This window comes from Patagioenas fasciata, chromosome 5, assembly GCF_037038585.1.
Source record: "Patagioenas fasciata isolate bPatFas1 chromosome 5, bPatFas1.hap1, whole genome shotgun sequence".
NCBI classification, from domain to species: Eukaryota; Metazoa; Chordata; class Aves; order Columbiformes; family Columbidae; genus Patagioenas; species Patagioenas fasciata.
This window is the reverse complement of record NC_092524.1, coordinates 44,206,027-44,226,501: the sequence shown is the minus strand read 5'-3', so window position 1 is coordinate 44,226,501 and position 20,475 is coordinate 44,206,027. Positions and strand designations below refer to the sequence as shown.

The following is a 20,475-nucleotide window of genomic DNA, read 5'->3' as shown; positions in this document are numbered from 1 at the left end:
TTTGGATTATTTCTGTTCTACTCATAAGACATTATGTAATTTAATTTGTGCAATTTCAGATGACACCAAATTTATTCAGCTAGCAGCTGCAACACAGATCAACACCTTCTGAGACAGCGAAAGTAGGAAGAAAATGTGTGCCATCTTTACCCATAGGAATCACTACTGTTTCTCTAAGAGAAGACATTTGCCATCAACTGGAAGAAGGTTAAGATCCAGCTGCTTCTTAGTAAATAATAGGTGGTCATCAACAACTCTACAAACTAGTTAATGGTCTTTTGCCTACTTTTCTTGTAATGATCACTGAACAAATAACAGTACATCATTTCCATCATCTCTTGATATCCTCCACATTCATTCATCCTCCCTTATATTTCCATGTATATGACAGTGTAACCCTCCAGCATCTTTCTGACATTCATGTGCTCATCTCTTTATTTTTCATTTGAATAATTTTATACCTCAAAACAACCTCTTGCAAGGGGTAAGGATAAGATGCTGAAAAGCAAAGGAAAGGTCTCAGGTCGCTCAACTAATAAAGCTACATCTAGCCACTGCTAAAGTAGGCATAGACCTGCTCCATCACTTCAGGAAAGCCACATTTTGCAGAAGTGGAACTTATCACGTATCTGAGCAGTCACTGCTTGAAGTTAAAACTTGGTTCAAATGTCTGGACTTGATCTACCTTTATAGGTCATTGGAGATTCAGTCAGGGCAAATTGCCTCCTCTGACACTGAGAAGCAACATCAATGGCAGGGTGTTACATCTGTGCTCCATATTCTGTTCTGGACAGTAAATTACTTACACATTTATTCAGTGTTATAGTGCTGGTGGAGGAAGAGGAAAGGAGATTGTGTTTTCCTTTATTCTTGAAAACTTCATGGTTTAATTCAAATGAGATGATTACATTTTGCAGACTTACATCAGCTGCCTGTCCAGAGAAAAAACTGCAAGAGGCAAGGCAGGCTGAAGCAGCCAGTCCTTGACCATGGGCTGGAATTAGCATTGTTGGACAGAATGGCAAAATAAGATTTCACAGTCTTTCTTAACTGGCTACCATGTCCTGTGTATGTGTTCAATATATTGTCATTTGACAAAAACAGAACCTTTGCAGGAATTAAGTAAATTTATCTACATTTCAGAGCTTCCAAATCAGGAACACATTCTGCAGTAAGCATTTCTGAATCCAATGAATGGTTTTCATCATCTGAATTCAGCCAAATGCCATCTAGCTCACCTTAGATAAGAAATTCTGGCAAAATACAGTTCTCTATGAAATTGATTTCTAGCCATTAGCACCAAAGTGCTCTTTGGAACTAATTTTCCTCTCAAACTGAGCAGGATTTACTCTACTTCTCTTCTGAGTCTTCTCAAGTTTTAAGCCGATTGCTGAATGAAGACACAGAATACCATGTCTTCAGGTTTGTGGGATTTATTTCCACTACATTAAGGGAAGTTTTATCTGGATACTTTAGAGAGGAATGCCTTTAAAGTATCCCTCTCCCACATCCCCCAAATATCAGTCAAATAAATTAATCTGCCTTTCTAACAATTTTATTTAACAATTTATTTGTGTATACACCACCAGTCACCATTTTGCAATGGAATAAAAATATTGGGGAGGGAACAGGAAGAGGCATGAAGATTAAGGGATCAAAATTAGGGTATCAAAGGAAACATCACGTGGAAAATCTTTGTCAGCATTCATACTGTCCTAGGAAACAGATCAAGTAGACTGTCTTAGAGGGAATACAGTCATGCAAGCTCCATAATTAGAGTACTCTGATAAACATGCTCCTTGATGAAAAACCAACCTTGCTGTAACCAGAAGAGGCAAGGTGTTGAGGAGAAGCACATAGGAATGTAAAAAATTAAAGGTATAACCAGAAAAGCACAGTTGAAACAAGCACAGTAATCTAATATCTTTAAATAAATGTGTGGTATTGTTTCCTCCACGAACAAGCCCTCAGTGGAGGCACTCCTATAGATATGCCTGCCATATGTCCATGCTGACAAGTCCATGGAGGCTGTTGAAGGACAAGGAGCCTGGAGGCAAAGAAAAGGGTGAGGCAATAAGTGAACCTCACAGGGTGAGGATGCCCCACAGGAGCTGCTGCAGTTTAGGGTTCCAGGCTGGTGAGACCACAGATGCCAAAGAAGCACACAGCAGTGGGCCTACACCCCTGGACCAACACACACTGTGATTGTGACCACTGAGGTGCTGTTTTGCCTGAGGGCTGCAATGCACCTGAGTTGAGAAAAGCTGCAGGGTGCCAAGAGAGGTCTGAGAAGGGAGCAAAAGCTAAGGTGCTTCCTCAGGCTTGGAAAACCGAGCTACTGGCCACACTGGAGAGACAAGTACTGCGGGAGAGGGTCCTACACAGCACCACAGCGGGGAAACCCAGGGGCCGGGGGAGACGGGCAGGACCTGGCAGGGCCAGCCAGGCCTCAGGCTGCCTGCCCAGCCAGGGCCCCGAGCCGCGACGCCTGGGCGCAGGGGGCCAGGCAGACGTACTCAGCAGCCCAAGAAGCAGCCCTCGACCCCGGCCCGCCCGTGTCACCCGGCACTCCCAGGCCAAGCCACTCCCATCGCGTAGCGCCGTCCTCGAGAGCGCAGCTCGCGATTGGCTGTCGCGACTGTCCATAAGCCCTGGGGGCGGGGCCAGCGGCCACGGCCACTCGAGGGCGTCGTCATCACTGAGCGACAGCGGGAATGCTGCTGCGGCTCGGCGGGCGTCATGGCGGCCATGCCCTGCCCGCTGCAGCCGGACGGCCACGCAACAGACGTCGGCGCCGACCCTGCGGCCTCGGAGGTGGCGAGCAGCGCCCTGCGCTCCCTGGCTGGGCTGGCGGGGCAGGTGAGTGCGGGGCGGCCGTAGGAGGAGGCCTGGGCAGGGCTGACCTGGGCGCCGCGGGCCCCGCACCCGGCCCCCCTCGCCTTGGGGCCCGAGCAGGACGTGCTCCTGCTTCGCCCCGGCCTGTGGGGCCCTTCTGAGCTCCAGGGATAAAGTACGGCGCCGGAGAGGAAGAAGCCTACCACAGACAAGGGAGCGGCCTCGCTCTCGGAGGCTGTTCGGCCTGCCTGCGGGAACGGCGGAACGCCTGCCGGGGCTGCGGGCTGGCGGGGCTGACCGCGTCCCTCCGGACGGGGGCAGGCCCCGCGGGCGTGTTCTGCTTCCGCGTCTCCTGGTCGTGCCTTTGCGTCCTGGTGACGGGTCGTTTCATGTCACTTTGTAGTTTGACGGGCGGTCTCTCCCATGAGAAACTACAGCCTGTCTTATTGCGGTATCTTAACAATAATTTTGAATTTTAAAACTGCTAGAAGATTGTTGTACATCAAAATAAACGATCAGGAGCTTGAAGTTAGCCTTGCCTTGGTAACAGCATACTGTGAAACACACGATGCATCTCAATGGGTCAGACTTTTTAAAGCAGCTTTGCTCTCTGGTACTTTAGTTGAAACACCTACTTCAGATTAATGGCTGTGAATTATTTAATTGGTGTTACGGTAGTGGTGAGGGACCCTTATAAGGAGAAGGTTTAAGTAACAGATTAGTTATTACCATAAATCCTTTACAGATTGATTCCTTTTCCACTGTGGAAATACACATGTCATTTTGTGAAGGCAGTAGAAATACAGTTTTGATTCTGAAATTAGCTGTTTGAAGGTTTGGGGCCAGGTGATGAGTGATGTGTGTGGGAAATAACTTACTATATGTTTGTGTTACAAAAATACTCAGAAATGTACTCTGATACAGAGGCATTTAAGTAGTAGCTGCTGACTGATGTTAAATTATTTTTAGAGCATTTCACCTCTCATCTGAATAGAATTGTGTATTATATTTGCATCTCATCTCAAAGTCTGCTAGTAATTGTTTCCATTTTCAAGCAGAAGTTGTCCAAAATTAAGGGCCTGAAAATTCAGGCGATGCCTAGTAAGAGTCTCAGTTTTCTTATTTCTAAAGTGATCAAGAACTACCCTAGCTTTTGAACAGGAGTGCAGCACTAAACATCTTGGTGGTCATACATCTCTGATTCATAGGATTATGAAGACAGGAAAACTGTCTATGTATTGAGGATTAAATATGCCATAATTCTTCCTGGTGAAAATTCTAAGTGTAATCAATAAAGAACTAGTGACTGTAATTTTATCCAGGTGTGATACTGTTGTTCTTACAAAGTTAACATTAGTGAAAAGTTAAACTCTTGTATTTATGAAAAACGCAAAGAATAAAGGAAAACTTTCATAAGCTCTTTTCTAGGCTACTCATCACAAGTTTAGTTGTTTTCAAAACTACATTAAACACTGTAGTTTCTTCCTGTTCTCAAAACTTTGCTCTGTATCTAGTATGTCACTGGCAAGAGCTTAGTTACTTTAACAATATTTGGGTCTGCACGGACTATTACAAGAGAGTGGTTAAGAGTTGCTACATCCCCTCCATAGTGTTACAGTAGTTATGGTGCAGAGTAAAATGTCTTCATTGGTATTTGGAGTGTATTCTTCCCATGACAACAAAGCCATTTTACTGTGCACTGAACTGTAAGTATGGGTCTGGTTGCTCCATCTTAGCTGAGAAGGCCCTTTTAATTGCTCGGTCATTATTGTTTCCAGTTGTTGATTTACACTCTTGTCTGCAAGCACTTGAGTTCTGGTAGATTTAAGTGAGTTGCTTTACCAGCTTACTGACTATCAATCCATCTTGCATTTTTGACTGAAACTACTGATTCCTCGTTTCCCTTTATAGAGGTGAGTGAACATGTGCCAGGTCGTTAGCTGTCACTGTTTGATCCGCCATAGTAGTTTAGGTTGGATTTATGCTGGGAGGTTGGCCTGTAAACAGGAATATTTCTAGCACAGGCTTTTTTTACTAGAGCAGTTACAGCACAGTGACTAGGAGGACATCTGGGGAGAACAACTCTTAAAACCAATACGACTGTTGGTGAAAAGTTCTTTAAACCCCAAGTGACAGTCGGTGTTTTTCATAAAACAATTTCAAAGGGCTGAAATGACTTATGATTCTGTAAGTTGCTACAGATTAGGCTGTGGACTTGCAAATATACAAAGGCTTTGAAGTTACCCAATCACAGAATTTGTAAACCTGATTGTCACAGTTCTTACAGACAGAAAGATGCAAAATACTGAGAAAGCTAATTCTACTTTACTAGAAATATGTTTCAATGCAGGAGGGGTTTATTCTTTACTCGTATTTTGTTTCATTATGATGACTTACATCTACACATTTTTTTACCCTGTCAGTGGACTGTAATGTAGCATGTAGCAGATGTAAATCTAGAAACTTTGGGAAGAAATACGTGCTTCAGATGATCACATGTGCACAGTGGCTTAGTTCTGAAAGTTTTATTCTTACTAAATTCTAAATACATACTTGAGTTTGTAAGGTGTTCAAAACTAGCATTTCCTAGAACATTATTTTTCCTACATCCTACAGAATTTAAGTACTGAACAGGAATAACCATTTGTGTGCAAATTATTTAAAATATATATTTAGTCAGACCATCTCCTTTTCTATGTAATTTGGAATCTAACACTGTATTTAACAAAGCTGTTCTTTGACCAAAGACTGAAGGCTCAAGCTTGCGGTTCTTTAAATAAAAAATTGTGATAATGCTGGGGTTTAAAGCTAATGTAGAACAACTTAGTATTCACTATTTTGTCTTCAGAGTGATGGAGACATTCTTGTGTTTAGTTCTCATTGTTTCCTTATACACTGTGTGATGGATTCAGGAAACAAGCACGTGACCATTCTGTGTTCTTGTCCATGTTTGATGCCATTAGAACTTAAATATCTTTAGACTGTATGTTAAAGGTCACTTTCGTCATCTGCTTGAGGTCTCTTTCTTTTTTCCCTTCTTAAAAACAAAAGGAAGGAGTGAGATGTAGACCTACAAGTATGCATATGATTTGGGAATTCTGTGTCTCAAACGGAGTACCTGTAGGTCCTCTTGATTTTAAACAAGAGTTTTATCTGTATTTAGAACTTGGCGGGGGTCACTTATGGGTTGTTTGATTGGAGAACAACCTACTTGGCTTTGGAAATGAAAGTGCTTGTTACTTCCAGATCTTGAGAAGAGCTTTAGCGTAACAAAAATGGCAAAGGTGGTGTGAAAGTGTATATTTCATTAGTGATTATTAACAATCAGCTTTGTACTAGAAAGTGGAAGTTTTATTTTTAGCTTATAGAATACACATAGTTCCTTTAATTAAAACTTCAGATTCACTATGTGTGTTACTCTTTATTGCCTTGGGAGTTAAATATTTTCATTCATTGGCAAACAGAATAGGCTATGGTAATTGTTATTTTTATGTGAATGCTTATAAAGGGAAATAGTGTCATTTATAAATGGGTTTAATAGTGGTGCTGTGTAGTCTAGAGTTTGTTTAACCTCAAGTTTTTTTCAATATTTATTTTTTGAAACACTTATTTTCTAATATAAGGTCTCTTTTGGATTAGTGGCAAGTAAAAATTTCAAGAATGTGGTATGGTACAATATCAAGACCTTGGTCATACAGACATAGATAGATTTGCAAATCTCAGAATAAAGTGCATGGACTAACAAGAGACTGCCATCCTGGGTACATGTTTCATACTACTGATGGTTCCGTCATCTGTTAAAAGAAAATATTTGAGACATTAATGTGAATGCTGTATTTTCATACAATAGTTTATTGAATTGAGAATTGACTAAAGATCAGATTAATACAATGAAAGTGTGATGTAGTAGTAAGGAAGTTTTAATTTTTGAATATGTAAATAGCTTACTCTGAAAGCGACAGCTGCTTGAGCTATAATTAATGTCAAACCTCTCCAATGTTCTCATATAAAAATGAGGTCTGCATGTGATTGAGCGTAGTTGTCAGCCTGTAGAAGTCTTGTATGCTTTTGTGATGTTAATACAACATAACATAATTTTTTGTTGTGTTTGTTTTGCCCTCTTGAAGTTTAACCTTGGAGATGATATCGTGAAAGTTGTAATCGATTGGAGCAAGCTTCAAAACACATCAGCACTTCAGCCAACATTGCTCCTTAGTGCACTTCAGCAGCATATTTTATGTTTGCAGGTAAATATTTAATTGGACACATTCGAGTTGACAAAAGTGATCAACAACCAAATGTAGTTCTATTATCTATACTGTAAAATTTTAGTCATTTTGATCTTATGTTACTATGTCCAACAAAAAACAATGTAAAGGTATTATACGCTTGGGATGCCGCTGTGCTTCGTAGATACCCACGCTTATGGGTTTTTCATATTGGTGGTGGGAATAGCCACTGTAGGCAAGCAGGCTGAATAAATGCAGCCTCATTGATTTCTAGACTCGCATTGTAAATGTGATACATTTCCATCTATGGTGGGTTATAATTAAGCAATAAGACACGGCAGGTGTGTGTCATGCTATGATAATGATTCCATGCGTTGGGTGAGTTTGGAGGCTTATGGAGTGCTTTCAGTGGTTCAAGAAGTGGCATTATCCCAGCATGACACATCCTGGAGTGTCTTACTGCAATTAAATATATTTTCAGCGTAGGTTGTTTTTTTTTGTTGTGGGTTTGTTTTTTTTTTTTAAGAGTAATTTCTTTGACATTAATGTCTCATCTTGCCAAGTAGCCAGTCACCATTACTGTCATTTCTTTTAACTATTTGAAACTTTCCAACCCTGCCAGAAGTACATGTAATTTAGTTGCATGTCAGGGAGGGTGAGCACTCTGTCAGCTAGTAACTGAACAGTGTTTTGACCTTGGTAGTTTATCTGTAGAAGGTGGTGATTTGAATGCCAGTTTTTTGCTTCAGCTAGTCAATGAATTATTTCAAGTGTTTAGCACTGAGAGGGTGAAAAAGGAAGTTCCTGTATTTGCTTGTCTTTAGGTAAGAGAAAGACCCTTTATGTTTTCCAGACATCCACCAGATCTTTGGTGTGATAAACAAAAAGAGAAAATATGCAAGATAAAAGCAAGTTAAAATTACATCCAGCTGTAAGAACACTGCGAATAGGAATTTTATTCAATTTCAGAAAGTGTGGCTGGTTAAAATCACATTGTCTGTAAAGCAAACAAAAATTTCTTGAGGGAAAAATAGCAGTGAAATTCAGACTGGATGAAACTGGTAAAAATTTTTAAAGGGGGTGTGACATATATAGTATTAAGGTTTAGTTATTCTATCTTGTGTAAGAGTTAGTGTGGTAGAATAATAAGCATTTATCTTTGCTGCTACAAATGTTAGTGCATTCTCATTTAATTTCATGACCTAAGTAGATAATCAACCATGTCAAGAAAAGCATGTGTTCAGGATAACCCTATATATTTCATGTCTGTGTTCTCTCATTCACTAGGGCAACTGCAATTTCAAGTGGAGAATGTAGTGCTGTGGTGATAAAGTAAAGGCTTTACAGTGTGAAAGCATTTGCTTTCATGTTAAGGAGGAAAAATACTAAGCCTTACTGTTCTGAGTAGGCATTTGAATGACATGTTAATTAAGTGGCATTGATGCCAATGATTGAAGCTTTGGTTTAGCTAGTAACAGATGAGTAGCAGGCAGATTTTCACTGAAATTTAAAAGTTTTCCTATACAAACCTCTAAAAGGCACAGGTCAAAAAGGCCAGAATCATGGTGTGCACAGTATTTGGAGTGATAGTTTGTTTGTTTAATTTTATTGCTGCGTTGCGTGAGAGGCAGATGATGTAATTCCGAAAACTATTTCAGTTCGTCTGTTTTAGAAATTGCAGTAGTACTTGGTTTTTTGCTTTTTATTTTGGGGATTTAAAAAAAACCTTATTTTTAACCCTAGCATACTGCTTTCTTTGTTCAGCCTCTTTTAGAAAGACTCCAGTCACTGATTAAAGTGGAAAATATAGGCCATGTTGAACCTGCAGGTAAAACAGAAGGACAAACTTGTGAAACAAGTTTAGATGTTTATGATGGTAACTGTCAGACTGAAGAAAAGTATGCAAGTTATGACTTGGGAGATCTGAAGGATGCTCATGTTAATTTTGATCCAGAGGTGGTCCAAATAAAAGCTGGAAAAGCAGAAGTAAGTGATTTACTCTAATTAAAAAAAAAAAAAAAAAAACAATTAAAAAGAGCTTTCTAAATTTTAAATTTAAAGAATTAAATAGATATATGCCATCATGTTTATTACCTGCAGATTGACAGGCGGATATCAGCCTTCATCGAGAGGAAACAAGCTGAAATCAATGAAAATAATGTCAGGGAATTTTGCAATGTTATTGATTGTAATCAAGGTAACTGGCTAGCCAGACTTTAATCTTCATAGCAATTTAAGTTTTTTTTATTTTATTATTTTATTTTTCAAAAGCACTTTTCTGTATTTAAAACAGAACTTTATTTTATAGTAACTTTGGTTTTGTTAGGAACTTGCATGTGCACTGCAGATGTTGTCAGAAAAAGAAAGTAGTCACTGGATGACAACATTTAATGCATCCCATACAGAAAGTTTATAGCTATCACTGTGTTCATTTTAAGAACTGTGATCTTAAATAATGTTTTTGTAGTTGTTGTTCTCAATGTTTTAGCTAGATGTTCCTTCCAAAGTCAACAGAATTGCAGTTCAGAAATGTCTTGTGAATTGCATATTCAAATTGAAGTTAATTTAATGCTAGTTAAATTGCAAATAAGTATTTTTTGCAATCAATTTGAATTATTAGCTACTTAGCATAACTTTTTCGTTTCAACATTACTTGCACTATTGATGTTTTTAATACACCCAACTGGCACAATTGGGAGTATCTATAACCAGACAATCTTAAATCCATCTGACAGACTGGATCCCATTAGCACAGTCAGTAACTGTGTAACCAAACGTGTCTTAAAAGTGAAGACACTTTTATATGCCAAAGTAGTACAGAGACATTTTCTAAGTACCTGTGAACCCAGATGTGCATTGTCTCTGTGATGTACTTAAGCTTTTAGAGATCAAAGCTTATGGTTCCGAAAGCTTTATAGGGAGTTTAACTCCTTGAATATTAGTTGGAATGAAAATAATATCTGAAGTCTAGTAGAATATGCTACATAGTAAAATATTGATTCCTAAAATTTTTAATTCTGTACAGAATAAATTATGATAAGACCTTCCTTTGTATCTTCGGGAGTAATAAAATACATGTAAAGATTTGGTGTGTATGAACAGAGATTAAAATACAAACATTAGAATAAATGAAGATGGTCTGTACTGTAGGTTTTTATGGTTAACCTAGTTAAAGAACTCACAGGCATCAGAATAAATGCAGGAAGTTGAGGAAAGAGTGCTGATGAGTAAACTAGACCAGTCTAAAAATAGGAGAATGATTTCAAAAAAGGACATAAAACCAGAGTAACAGTGATTAGCAGGGAAAAGTCTTCTGTAGAAGAAGAAAGAAATAAGTTACAGAGAAACACAGTGAAAAGTAAGAACCAAATAAAATGTGAGTGCGAAGAAATTTGGTCCTGATTCAATAAACTTCTATGTACATGTGTGCATACATTTATGTAAGTGGCTTATCCAATTAAAACCAGTAGGTCCAAGCAAGTGTGTGGAACTATTAATGACCAAGTGTTTATAGAATGAAGTCTTTTTAATGTTTTTATTTTACAAAAAATTAAATTAGATTTGTTAAAAGCTTCAAAGCTGATGATGAGTAGAATATTTTGAATACATAATTAGGACCTCACTTTTTATATTATTATTTATTTAGAAAACAGCTGTGCCAGAACAGATGCAATTTTCACACCCTATCCTGGATTTAAAAGCCATATAAAGGGTAAGCAACTATTTTAATACCCATTTATTAAGAGTGTCTAGATAGAACAGCACTGATGAATTTTTGGCTTAAAAACTTTTTATAGAATGCTCGAAGATGCAAACTTAACATATTGTGGTTTTACTTCAGTAAATATTTTTACATCTTTGCTTACTTCCTCAAGGTTTTCAATCCCATAACTGCTTCATTAAGCTGATGGTTATGCACTAAAGACCAAAACAAAGTAGCCTATTTTCATTGTCTGAAAAGAAAGATGCAAAAGATAAAGCAGAGCAGAGAAGCTGAACAATTCTTAGCTTTTCTTCTAAGGTGAAGCCAGCCGTCCAGTTAAGGAATTGAGATTATATAAGATTAGCTTCTATTTTTCTTAAGTTGGTGTAAGTGTATTGAATTAGAAAATAGTTTTGGCACATGATGGAAATTCTGGAACGTACATTTATGGGAAGTCACAAGCTGAGTAGAAACCTTACCACTGCACTACATTTTTGAGAGGAGTAAATAGTGTAGAAATTATTACCCATCAGAAGTTATGTATAAAAGTTTGGTTGTCCATCTACTGCTTTCTAGGTGTGCATAAGTCACTCTGTGTTTAAAAACAAACAAAATCTCCATAATGAGAATGAAAGTAACTCTCTGTTCCATTTTTGAGAATGCTTGTATTCAGTTATCCATTTGATACTAATTCTAGAAACCAATTCATTATTCTGAATTCTAGAATTCAGAATAAATACTGCGAAGGATGATAATAAGCATTAAAATGTCTGGTGAGCTAAGAGGGAGATAGGGAAGTGATTTTGAGTTTAGAATATTTCACTAAGAACCCCTTTCAGTAGTCCATTTTATAAACTGAGTGCTAGTTTCTAACTTGGATGGTAGCATATTACAGCAAAAAAGAAAAGTCTGTATTTCAAGTAACTACAACCCTAACAGTGCATAACTGAAACGTAAATAACACTTAGGAACTGGAAGTAAAACCATCATAAGCTGAATCAAGAATGTAACGTGGCTTTCATGAAGTAAGAAGTTGTGTCTGGAGTTGCCAACATAGTCTGTAAGTCTGCAGCAGTCCTGTCAGGAAGGACATGAGAAATGACTGAGGTTTAAAGAGGAGTGACCAAAATCTTCTCATGAGGACACAGTTTAGCAGGGGGGAAAGATAGACCCAGAAGCAGCTGAAGAGTCATTAAAGATGTTACCCAAACAACAAAAATCAGAAGAGAGCTTCCTTGCTGAGGTTTGTAGTATTCTTCTAGTTGTTTATCTCCCTTCACCTTCATGTATTTATGATGCTTCCTGTAATGTTAGGTCTGGCCTCTTCTTTGCATTCACAACAGCTCATGTGCAACTGCTGACACAGCTGCTGGGTTTTCTGCTATATCTCCGCAGCTGATGACAAATCTTGGTATTGTCATTCTACGTGAATGTATGAGTAATTCTTTTACTTTGCATATGTGAAGTCCTACATTTTTGTTTACTTTAGGAAAATTCTTTTACTTGAAACTTTTATTTTCGTGTGTGTGGGGTCCTTCACATGAGAGACTGGTATGAAATTTATTTAATACAGGTTTTCATATTTTAATATTTTGATGGTTTTAGTTAGATGTACTTTTGTGTTTCCTGTGCATACATGTTACATTTGTATTCTCTTTACGTAGTTTCCAGGGTGGTAAATACGTATGGTCCTCAGACTAGATCTGAAGGAGCACATGGGTCCAGTCACAAAGCCAATATACCCATTCATGACTGTGGAAATCAAGCTGTTGAGGAGAGATTGCAAAACATTGAAGCACACTTACGGTTACAAACAGGTTTGTATCATGCTTTAATTTTCACGTTGGTATGCCAGTTTGTACTACAGTTATCACTGCTTTAGTAGAACTGGGCAAGTCTTTAAAAGCTGTGACTGTTAAAGCAGTGGATAGATCCACTGAAGGGTTTAGTCACCCCAGGTACTACAATCTAATGCTTAGGTTCTAATGCCAACGTAGAGTCCAGATCTATGCCCAAAGTAGGGTGTTGAGTTAGTAAATTTACGCTTGATGTGGTAGCAAATGACAGAGAGGCACTTAAAAATGGGATTTAAAACCATTTGTAATATTTGGAGGTAGTGGTTTTCTGTAGCAGTGGAGTCCTTCTACCTTGACCCACTGAACAGGAAAAGCTGAGGTTAGGATTCAGTCCTGCTTCATGGGCACCTTGTGGGTAGGGGATAGGATGAACCCAAAAGACAACCTGAAACCCTTTCCTAAAAGTGGATGATTCTTGAAATACAGTTAGGTAAGAAGCTTATTTCCCAGCATGTGCAAAGTCATTATCAATATTTGCCTTTAGCCATGCAAACATGAGTTCCACACATTTGACTAAAATAAATGCCACAGCCACTAGGCTACTGACTTTTTTAAAAGTTGTTGTTTTTCTCACCCCAGGCCCAGTTTTCTAAAATATAAATAAATGAGGCACTTGTCAAGGAGGGATCTCTGTTTTTCCTGAACAGTGTTTTCAGAACAGAAGCCCAGATCTTCACCTACTAAAGTGAACGTTCTACACATCACACTGCAGACACACGCTGACATTTTTTGTCTTCTGAATACTGAACAGATGCTAATCCATTCTCTAGGAATATGGTGAACATTCATTAGTTTACGAGATTCCTGTGAATGCATACTGGACTGGAATCCTCTAACAGCAAGGAGAGTAGAATACTCCTGGATACTGTAGAGGCAGCAGTCAGGGCTAGACAGCTGTGTAGCTTTCTCAAAAGTAAGGAGTTTTGCATGGAAATAGAATTTGCAAGTGACTGGCTAGCATTAAGGTTACAGTGTAGTAACTTTGGAGTTATGTGTATGGGGGGGTAGCTAAGGAGGGGCCCGTGCTTCCAGGTTGTTCCTGTAATAGATGGCATAATTTTGTTTGAAAGTCAGCTAAACTACAGCATAAGGGAAGAGGATGAAAGTGTGCAATTCCAGATCAACTCCTGTCCAAGTCAGCATTCCTGAGGAAGGGCTTGAGATCATTTGTTGCTTACCCCAACAGCTGTGCAAAAGGTTTTCATCTGAGTAGGTAACCAGCCTCAGCTACCTGCTCACCAGTTTTTATTTATGGTGACTGAGAGAGTTGTTCTTGACTCACCTGCTGTTTTTCAGAACAGCTTCTTCTGGTGCTAGTACAGCTCTTTCCCCTTTACATTAGGAGACAGCAATATGAAGAGTGAGAGGTTAGCCAATTTAATTAGTAGCTGCTGAGTGACAAGTAGAGAGCAGAACTGAGGGAGGGAAGCTACCTGCAAAATTGTTTATCTGAAGTGAGGAAATAGATGAATGGCAAAAAAAGCTATTCGTGCTTGTTTCAGTAGTTTGTGGAATAGAATTGTCTTACTTAACAGACCTAGAAATAAATGGAAATGGCTGGCAAGAGAAGAAGTAAAATCTTGCGAAGGCCTTGGTTGTCACTACTGTTCAGAACCAGACTATCAGTAGTTAGTTGTGATAAACAGTGATTTCTGTTTATAGAATACTATGTAGCATAAATCAGATGCTCTCTAAGGCTGATCTTTTGATCAGTTCAAATCTTACATGGGGAAACAAGTCCCAGCTGCTGTACTATAGCTGCAAATGGTGTGTGACCAGGGACCTTGTCAGACATTTCAACCACCTGCAGAAAGTTGTCTATTGCCTTCACTGATGACACTGGTTTATCAATCAGATTTTACCCTGAATCATATTAATTACCCTTCCTTTTTATTATCATGTCCACTCATTTTGTTTCAGCTTCTGGTTAATTGTTGGACTCAAAGAATTCATCTGTAAATTTAGCAATCTTTAGTATAAAAAGTTATTCAAGCACTTTCCCTGATTTCTTATTTGTACTGGTGTATATAGGTGGTCCTGTACCAAGAGACATTTATCAGAGAATTAAGAAGCTTGAAGATAAGATCCTTGAGCTGGAAGGACTGTCTCCTGAATATTTTCAATCCGTAGTAAGAAATTCTCTCAGCTTCTTTTAGCATACCTAAATGCATTCGGGACTTTTGTGCTTAAATCTTTGATGTAGAGGGAAAAACCTAAGGAGTTAGATGGCAGACACTTGGTAGACAACTGTGGCTTTGTGTAATGGTTACATTTAATGTGGACCATCTGTATACAGGGTGTTTGAAAAAGATTGACCCAATTTGAAATCACTACTGCTTTGAAATTGGGTCCATCTTTTTGAAACAACCCGTAAGTTCATATTTTCTACCTAATTTCTCTGTTGAGAAAAAAATAGTGTTTGTTGGGGAGGAGGTGGAATTTCAGGCACCCAAGCTTAATTTATTTGTAAGAAATGTACTATAGACGTTGGATTTCTCCCGCCTCGACTTTGCCTTAAAATCTGAAGTGTTTCTAAAGACAAGAAGATTGACTGAAGTTTTGATCTCGATGCAAATCAGTAATGGCTTAAATTAGCTGAAATCCTTTTGGCTTCTGTACATGATCTGATTACTAAAGATCAATTATGTGAAATAACTGTTCCAATAGGATGAGAGTAAACCCTTTAAAAATTGTTTTGTAATTCTGTGACTTAGATTTATTTGTTGCTAATTTTCAGACAGAGTTCTCTCTCATTCTGAGTAGTGAACCTAATACTTCATTCACCAAAAATTAGGACAAGGAGAACATTAGTTGTTACTACATCAGGCTCTGCTTAACTATAGAAACTTCTTGTCTGTTGTCTTGCTCTTCCTTCTTTCCCCACATAATGGTAAGAATGCCTTTTACTGTTGATCATATTTTAATTTGTATCTTCTCCCTTGAGACCAGCCAAAGAAGGGTCAGCATTTAAAAATCTGTAGTGGTATTATACATTTTTGTTTTATTTTTTTGTTTGTGTCAGAGACCAATTAAGTCCTTTATTTGTGAGGCTATTTCTTCAAATTGTTGGAAACTAGAAGTTAAAACATATGCTTTCATAATCTGAAATTTCCACAGAAAGCACTTTAGGATCTCCTCTACAATGGGGATCTGGGAAAAAAAACTTGTTATGGTAGCAATAGTAGTATTGGTAGTATTGTGCAGCTATTAGCAACTTTTTGCACAAAGTTTTGCACAAGTACTGGTGTGGATACAGGAAAATTTTAGCGAGAAAAAATATTGATAGTTTCAAATGCTGATGTTGATCTTGGTTTTGCCCAAAGGAAGCTTCAGTTAAGTTGACAGTTGTTTGCTGCCAAATATGGAGAAGCTTCAACAGCTTCTGACTGCTCTGTAATGGTATTTCTTGTGATCGAAAGTACACTTAGATTTCATTAGTCTATAGAACGGCAGTCACTATTCTTCTGTCTGTTAAATACTTGTCTATGTTACAGAGTTACTTGTGGTCCTCTGTCCATGCAACATTAAATTTGTTTTGGTTATGTCTTTTCTTTAGAGCTGTTCTGGCAAGAGGAGAAAAGTTCAGCCTCGCCATGTAAGTGCTGTTAACTTTTGCTTACCTTAAGTTTGTGATGCTTTGAGTGAAAAGTATTCAGAAGTTCTACAAAGCAAATATGTAACTTCTCAGAAATAGCTGGATAACTTGCTGGTGAAGAAAGGGTGGAAAAGAGAAAGAAATTTAATGGATATTGCAATGAAATGAGTCTCTAAGAGTCTGTAAATAAATCTGTAATGATGTAAATCAAGCTAGAGGTAGCAAGCAATTTGTGAATTCTGATCAGCCTCCTAGGAATGACTTCTCAGTTTCTTTTGTGGTTTGTTGTGGTTTTTGTTGTAGTTGTTTTGTTTGCTTAATCAGTTTATGAAGAGACAAAGTAGAAACGGGTGGCTCGGCAAAAGTGTTGCATAAAGGCCTGACAATATAGCACATATTAACTAAAGTCAGCAAGACTCACTGTTTTCACACCACCGTCACCTAAGGGAATGCATTAACAGTGTACCTTAGACTCTCGTCAGTGCAAGTGAGACTGTAGCTGGAACGCTATCTGCTGCCAGCTGTACTGCTGGGAGACACATGGACTGAGGAGAATGCTGAGAACGGGATGTGGGCCATCTGAGACTCAAGGAAGTAGGCTTGTTTACATCAGGAAAAAATCCTTCATAGGGTGAAATATTTTTTATAAAAAGGATGATGACTAGTTCTTTGTGTAAGAAGTGATCAAAAAAATTGTCAGGTTAAGTGGGCACAGAGGAGATTGATGTTGGGTAACAGGGAAAAACACCTTCAGTTGTAAAGCTGGGTTATAGAAGATCTAGATAGTCTAATCTAGTGTTTTAACATTGAAGGATTTTTATTTTTTTATTATTTATTTATTTAAATGAATGGATTAAACAAGCATCTAATGGAAATAGTATGGATATATTGATCCATGATTAGGACTGTCAGTTTCCTCTAAGTTTACATTATTTTTCTTTTAAGTTTAAATAGCCATAGACTAGATTCAGGTAATTCTGCAAAAGTATTTCTGTCATTTGGTGCGATATACAGTGACCTCAAGTATCAAGTGCTAGGCCACTTCTCTGGCAATTACAAGATGTAAATGATTGTGGTTTTTATTTTGTTCTTTTAGCAGAACTATTCATTGGCTGAACTTGATGAAAAGATCAATGCTATAAAACAGGCATTACTGAGGAAAACAAAAGAAAGCAAGTCCAAGGAGGCTGAGCGACTTCTTCGATAAAAAAAGGCTCTTCAGATCCTCATCGCGCTTTATACATACCTAAACCATAGGCCTGAGTGGTGGTTGTCAGGGATGAATTTAGCAGTGAAAACAAAGCATGAATATAAGCTCCTTTTGGATGGTCTTGGAAGCTTGCTTTCAGAAGAACTTGTTTAGAAACAGTGTTATTACTTAAATAGTTACTTAAAAATGAAGAATGTTTTAGGAATAGCATTCTAATAATCCATTCCCTTCTGTTGTAAAGGAGGATTGCAGCATTGTTTGTATGTGGAAAGTCTTAACCTTCATACAAAAGCTACATTTCACATGTAATTCTTGATGACTGAGTATACAAAAGGGTCATCTTTTGAATGCTTTCATGTAAGTAGCTTACATAGACTTGTGAAATAAATTTAATTACTTCCTCATAAGGAAATTTTCTTTGGAAAAAAAAAATTACAAAAAATCTTGCAGTATGCATGTTTACCTGCATTTTTTTCCATATTTGTCACTGTTTTCACAGCTGTTAGAAATGCAGCAAATTGCATTTCTGTTTGAATGATGGTTATAGAACTCCTGTATGCGTAGAAAAACCTGTTCTTTGCTTTCTTGGTGTCCTGTAGGAATTCAAACTTCATACCCTGCTAACAAAACTTATTATATTCTAAAGATCACTCAGGGGGTGGTTTTGAGGAAGATGCCAGCAGGCACCTGCTTCTCTTCCTTCCATACGCATTCTTACCTGACTCCTGAAGCATGGATGCTGGGTACGTAGTTTAAGTTTAAAGTGAGACCTTTAGCCACATACCAGTGTGATTTTTTTTTTTTTTTTTAATAAACCGTTTTCTATTTATTCCAGTTCTTTATTTATTGTCTCTGTCTTTATTCCAGTTTAGGAGAAAAGCAGCTGTTACAGAGGGAGTCTTTTATGTTAACTGCTCTGCTTAGAGCAGTCATGCTATCAATGTCCCTGTATCAGTCCCTGTGACAGGCATTATGAACAGTACTGACTGGACACAGCCTTGCACTGTGAAGAATATGAGGAGTTTTCTGTGGTTCCATGTTCTTAGCTAGATTAACATTTGTTGTAGCAGCTGTACCTGATGCTTCTCTAAAGGCGAACCAGTGGAGGTGGGAGACAAAGCTGCTTGAGCTCTGGTCCCAGCTCCAAGAAAGACGACCATGTGATATTTACTTGTTCAGATGTTGTGTCCACCCAGAAAGAGATTAACGCAAGCAGTCATGAGTACCTCAAATACACTATTGCATACAAAGAGGTACTTTTGAAGTTGAAGACCATGAGCTGCCTGTAAGTAAGACTGTTATTTGGATTTTATGCTACAAATCAGTACAGTATCATACACAGACCACTTTTACTATCTGGTGTCATTGCTGAAAATCCTAACAGCTCATATTCTGAGGAGTATTTTGGTGAAGCAGCACAGTGAGCTGCAACTTTTACCTCCAGTAGATAAGCTTTACTTGCTGTCTACAAAACTTCTTGTTTTACTGTATCCCAGGAGCCCTAGTTCAAAATAGTGAAGTGCGGATATAACTGAGCCTGGCATCACACGTTTCACACATTAGTACTTGGAAGAGTAGTGGGAGGTGGCTGTTACAACTGGGAACAGAAAGGAACATGACCACAGGCATTTAGGTTTTATAAAGCAGCAGCCTCTCTAGTCATGTGCATCGTAATTCCAGTACTGGTGGGACATGCTGGTTAAGTTTACTACATTTGCACTATGCAGTTTTCTCTAGAAAATTCTAGAGTGAAGCCCTAGAAGAAATTAATCAGTGGCAGATACCTAGTCTGAAGGATTTGTCTAATATTAAGTTATTTGTTGTTAGTTTACTTTAAAACAAATGCATATGTATCTATACAGAAAAAAACTAGTACTTCAGTCCTTATCTGGGGTCAGTTCTTGGAATAAATTGCAAAGACTGGTGATTTCCTCAAGGGAGACTGGTTACAAAAAGGCTGCTTTAGCAGTTTCAAAGTGGCTTTTTCTGTAGTGAATTGCCTGCTACTTGAAAGATCTCTTGCCATGGGATTCTCCTTCTCTTTATCAAGATGGCAGCAACATAGCAGTTAAGGGTTGAAAACATAATGGAGATCCATTGTAGCAAGACAATAGCTAAGGAGACAACAGCAGAAGTACTCTGGATGATAATTTATTAGCCCTATATACTTTATCAAATAAATGCTTCAGATACCTTGACATTTTTCAAGTGTATTCAACTTGCTTTGTTATTAGACCTTTGCCATTCTTTCATTTCAAGTTGCTAATTCCTTGTACGCTTACTGCCAATGTGCCTGTCCTATAAAAATTCATGGGAAAGATACTCTCTGCTGTGAGTTGCATGTTAAAAGTAGTTGCAGATTTCAGAGGACTGCCAAGATGTTGGAATCTGTTTCTCTTCCTCTGCTATATGACACTTATGCAAGGTGGGTGGGGGAACAGGACACTACAGGACATTACCAGTTTATCCTTGCTTGCCTGTTGTCTCTTTGGGCTTTGCCTTCTATTATACATCTAACTTCCACTGTAAGGACTTTCTGCAGAAAAAGATGAGCTAATCCAATCCCCCACAACCCCCTAATAAAGGGAATGCAGAATAGACCTTGTACAGTATCCATTAATTGAAACTACCTATTATGCTGTTTTTCTTCTGCACATGAAACACTACAGTGCTTGTGGATAGGTGGGGCTGCAGTAGCTGAAGAAATCTGAAAGACAACCACAAATGAAGCAAAAGCAGAGAAAGTGTTTATTATCCTGTTGGTGTGTCTCAATACCTTGACCAAGAGCTGTTTACTGCTGTGCTTATCTACATTCCCTTTCCTCCAAAAGGACACACCAAAGCATTCTGGAGAACTTTATGTCTTTGTTAAACATCATCATTTCCTTCTGCAGTACCGGCTAGAGCTAGCAGTACAAGGTAATGCTGAGGATACCTTTCCTCAGAATGTTTTCCCCTCAGGCCACTCCTGGCATCCAGAAGCCTGTGTAATGGGAAGCACTGCTGTGACTGCTGCTCGCAAAAGGTCACGTTTGAATCTGAACTGG

The 20,475-nt window shown here is 38.4% G+C and overlaps 1 protein-coding gene across 3 annotated transcripts; it reads left to right on the top strand.

Moving 5' to 3' along the window:
* Nucleotides 1–2,678: 2,678 nt before the first annotated feature.
* Nucleotides 2,679–18,255, top strand: MBIP (MAP3K12 binding inhibitory protein 1). 3 transcript variants are annotated; one of them, XM_065839451.2, is made up of 9 exons: nt 2,680–2,859; nt 6,963–7,082; nt 8,829–9,050; nt 9,165–9,261; nt 10,711–10,776; nt 12,432–12,584; nt 14,655–14,752; nt 16,180–16,218; nt 17,318–18,254. In XM_065839451.2, the coding sequence occupies exons 1-9, from the start codon at nt 2,740–2,742 to the stop codon at nt 17,423–17,425; spliced, it is 1,023 nt and encodes a 340-aa protein (XP_065695523.1). In that variant the 5' UTR covers nt 2,680–2,739; the 3' UTR covers nt 17,426–18,254. The 3 variants fall into 3 exon arrangements, with proteins under 3 accessions (XP_065695524.1, XP_065695523.1, XP_065695522.1); XM_065839450.2 differs by having other exon boundaries at nt 2,681–2,859; nt 17,315–18,254; XM_065839452.2 differs by lacking the exon at nt 14,655–14,752 and having other exon boundaries at nt 2,679–2,859; nt 17,315–18,255.
* The last annotated feature ends 2,220 nt before the right edge of the window (nt 18,256–20,475 follow it).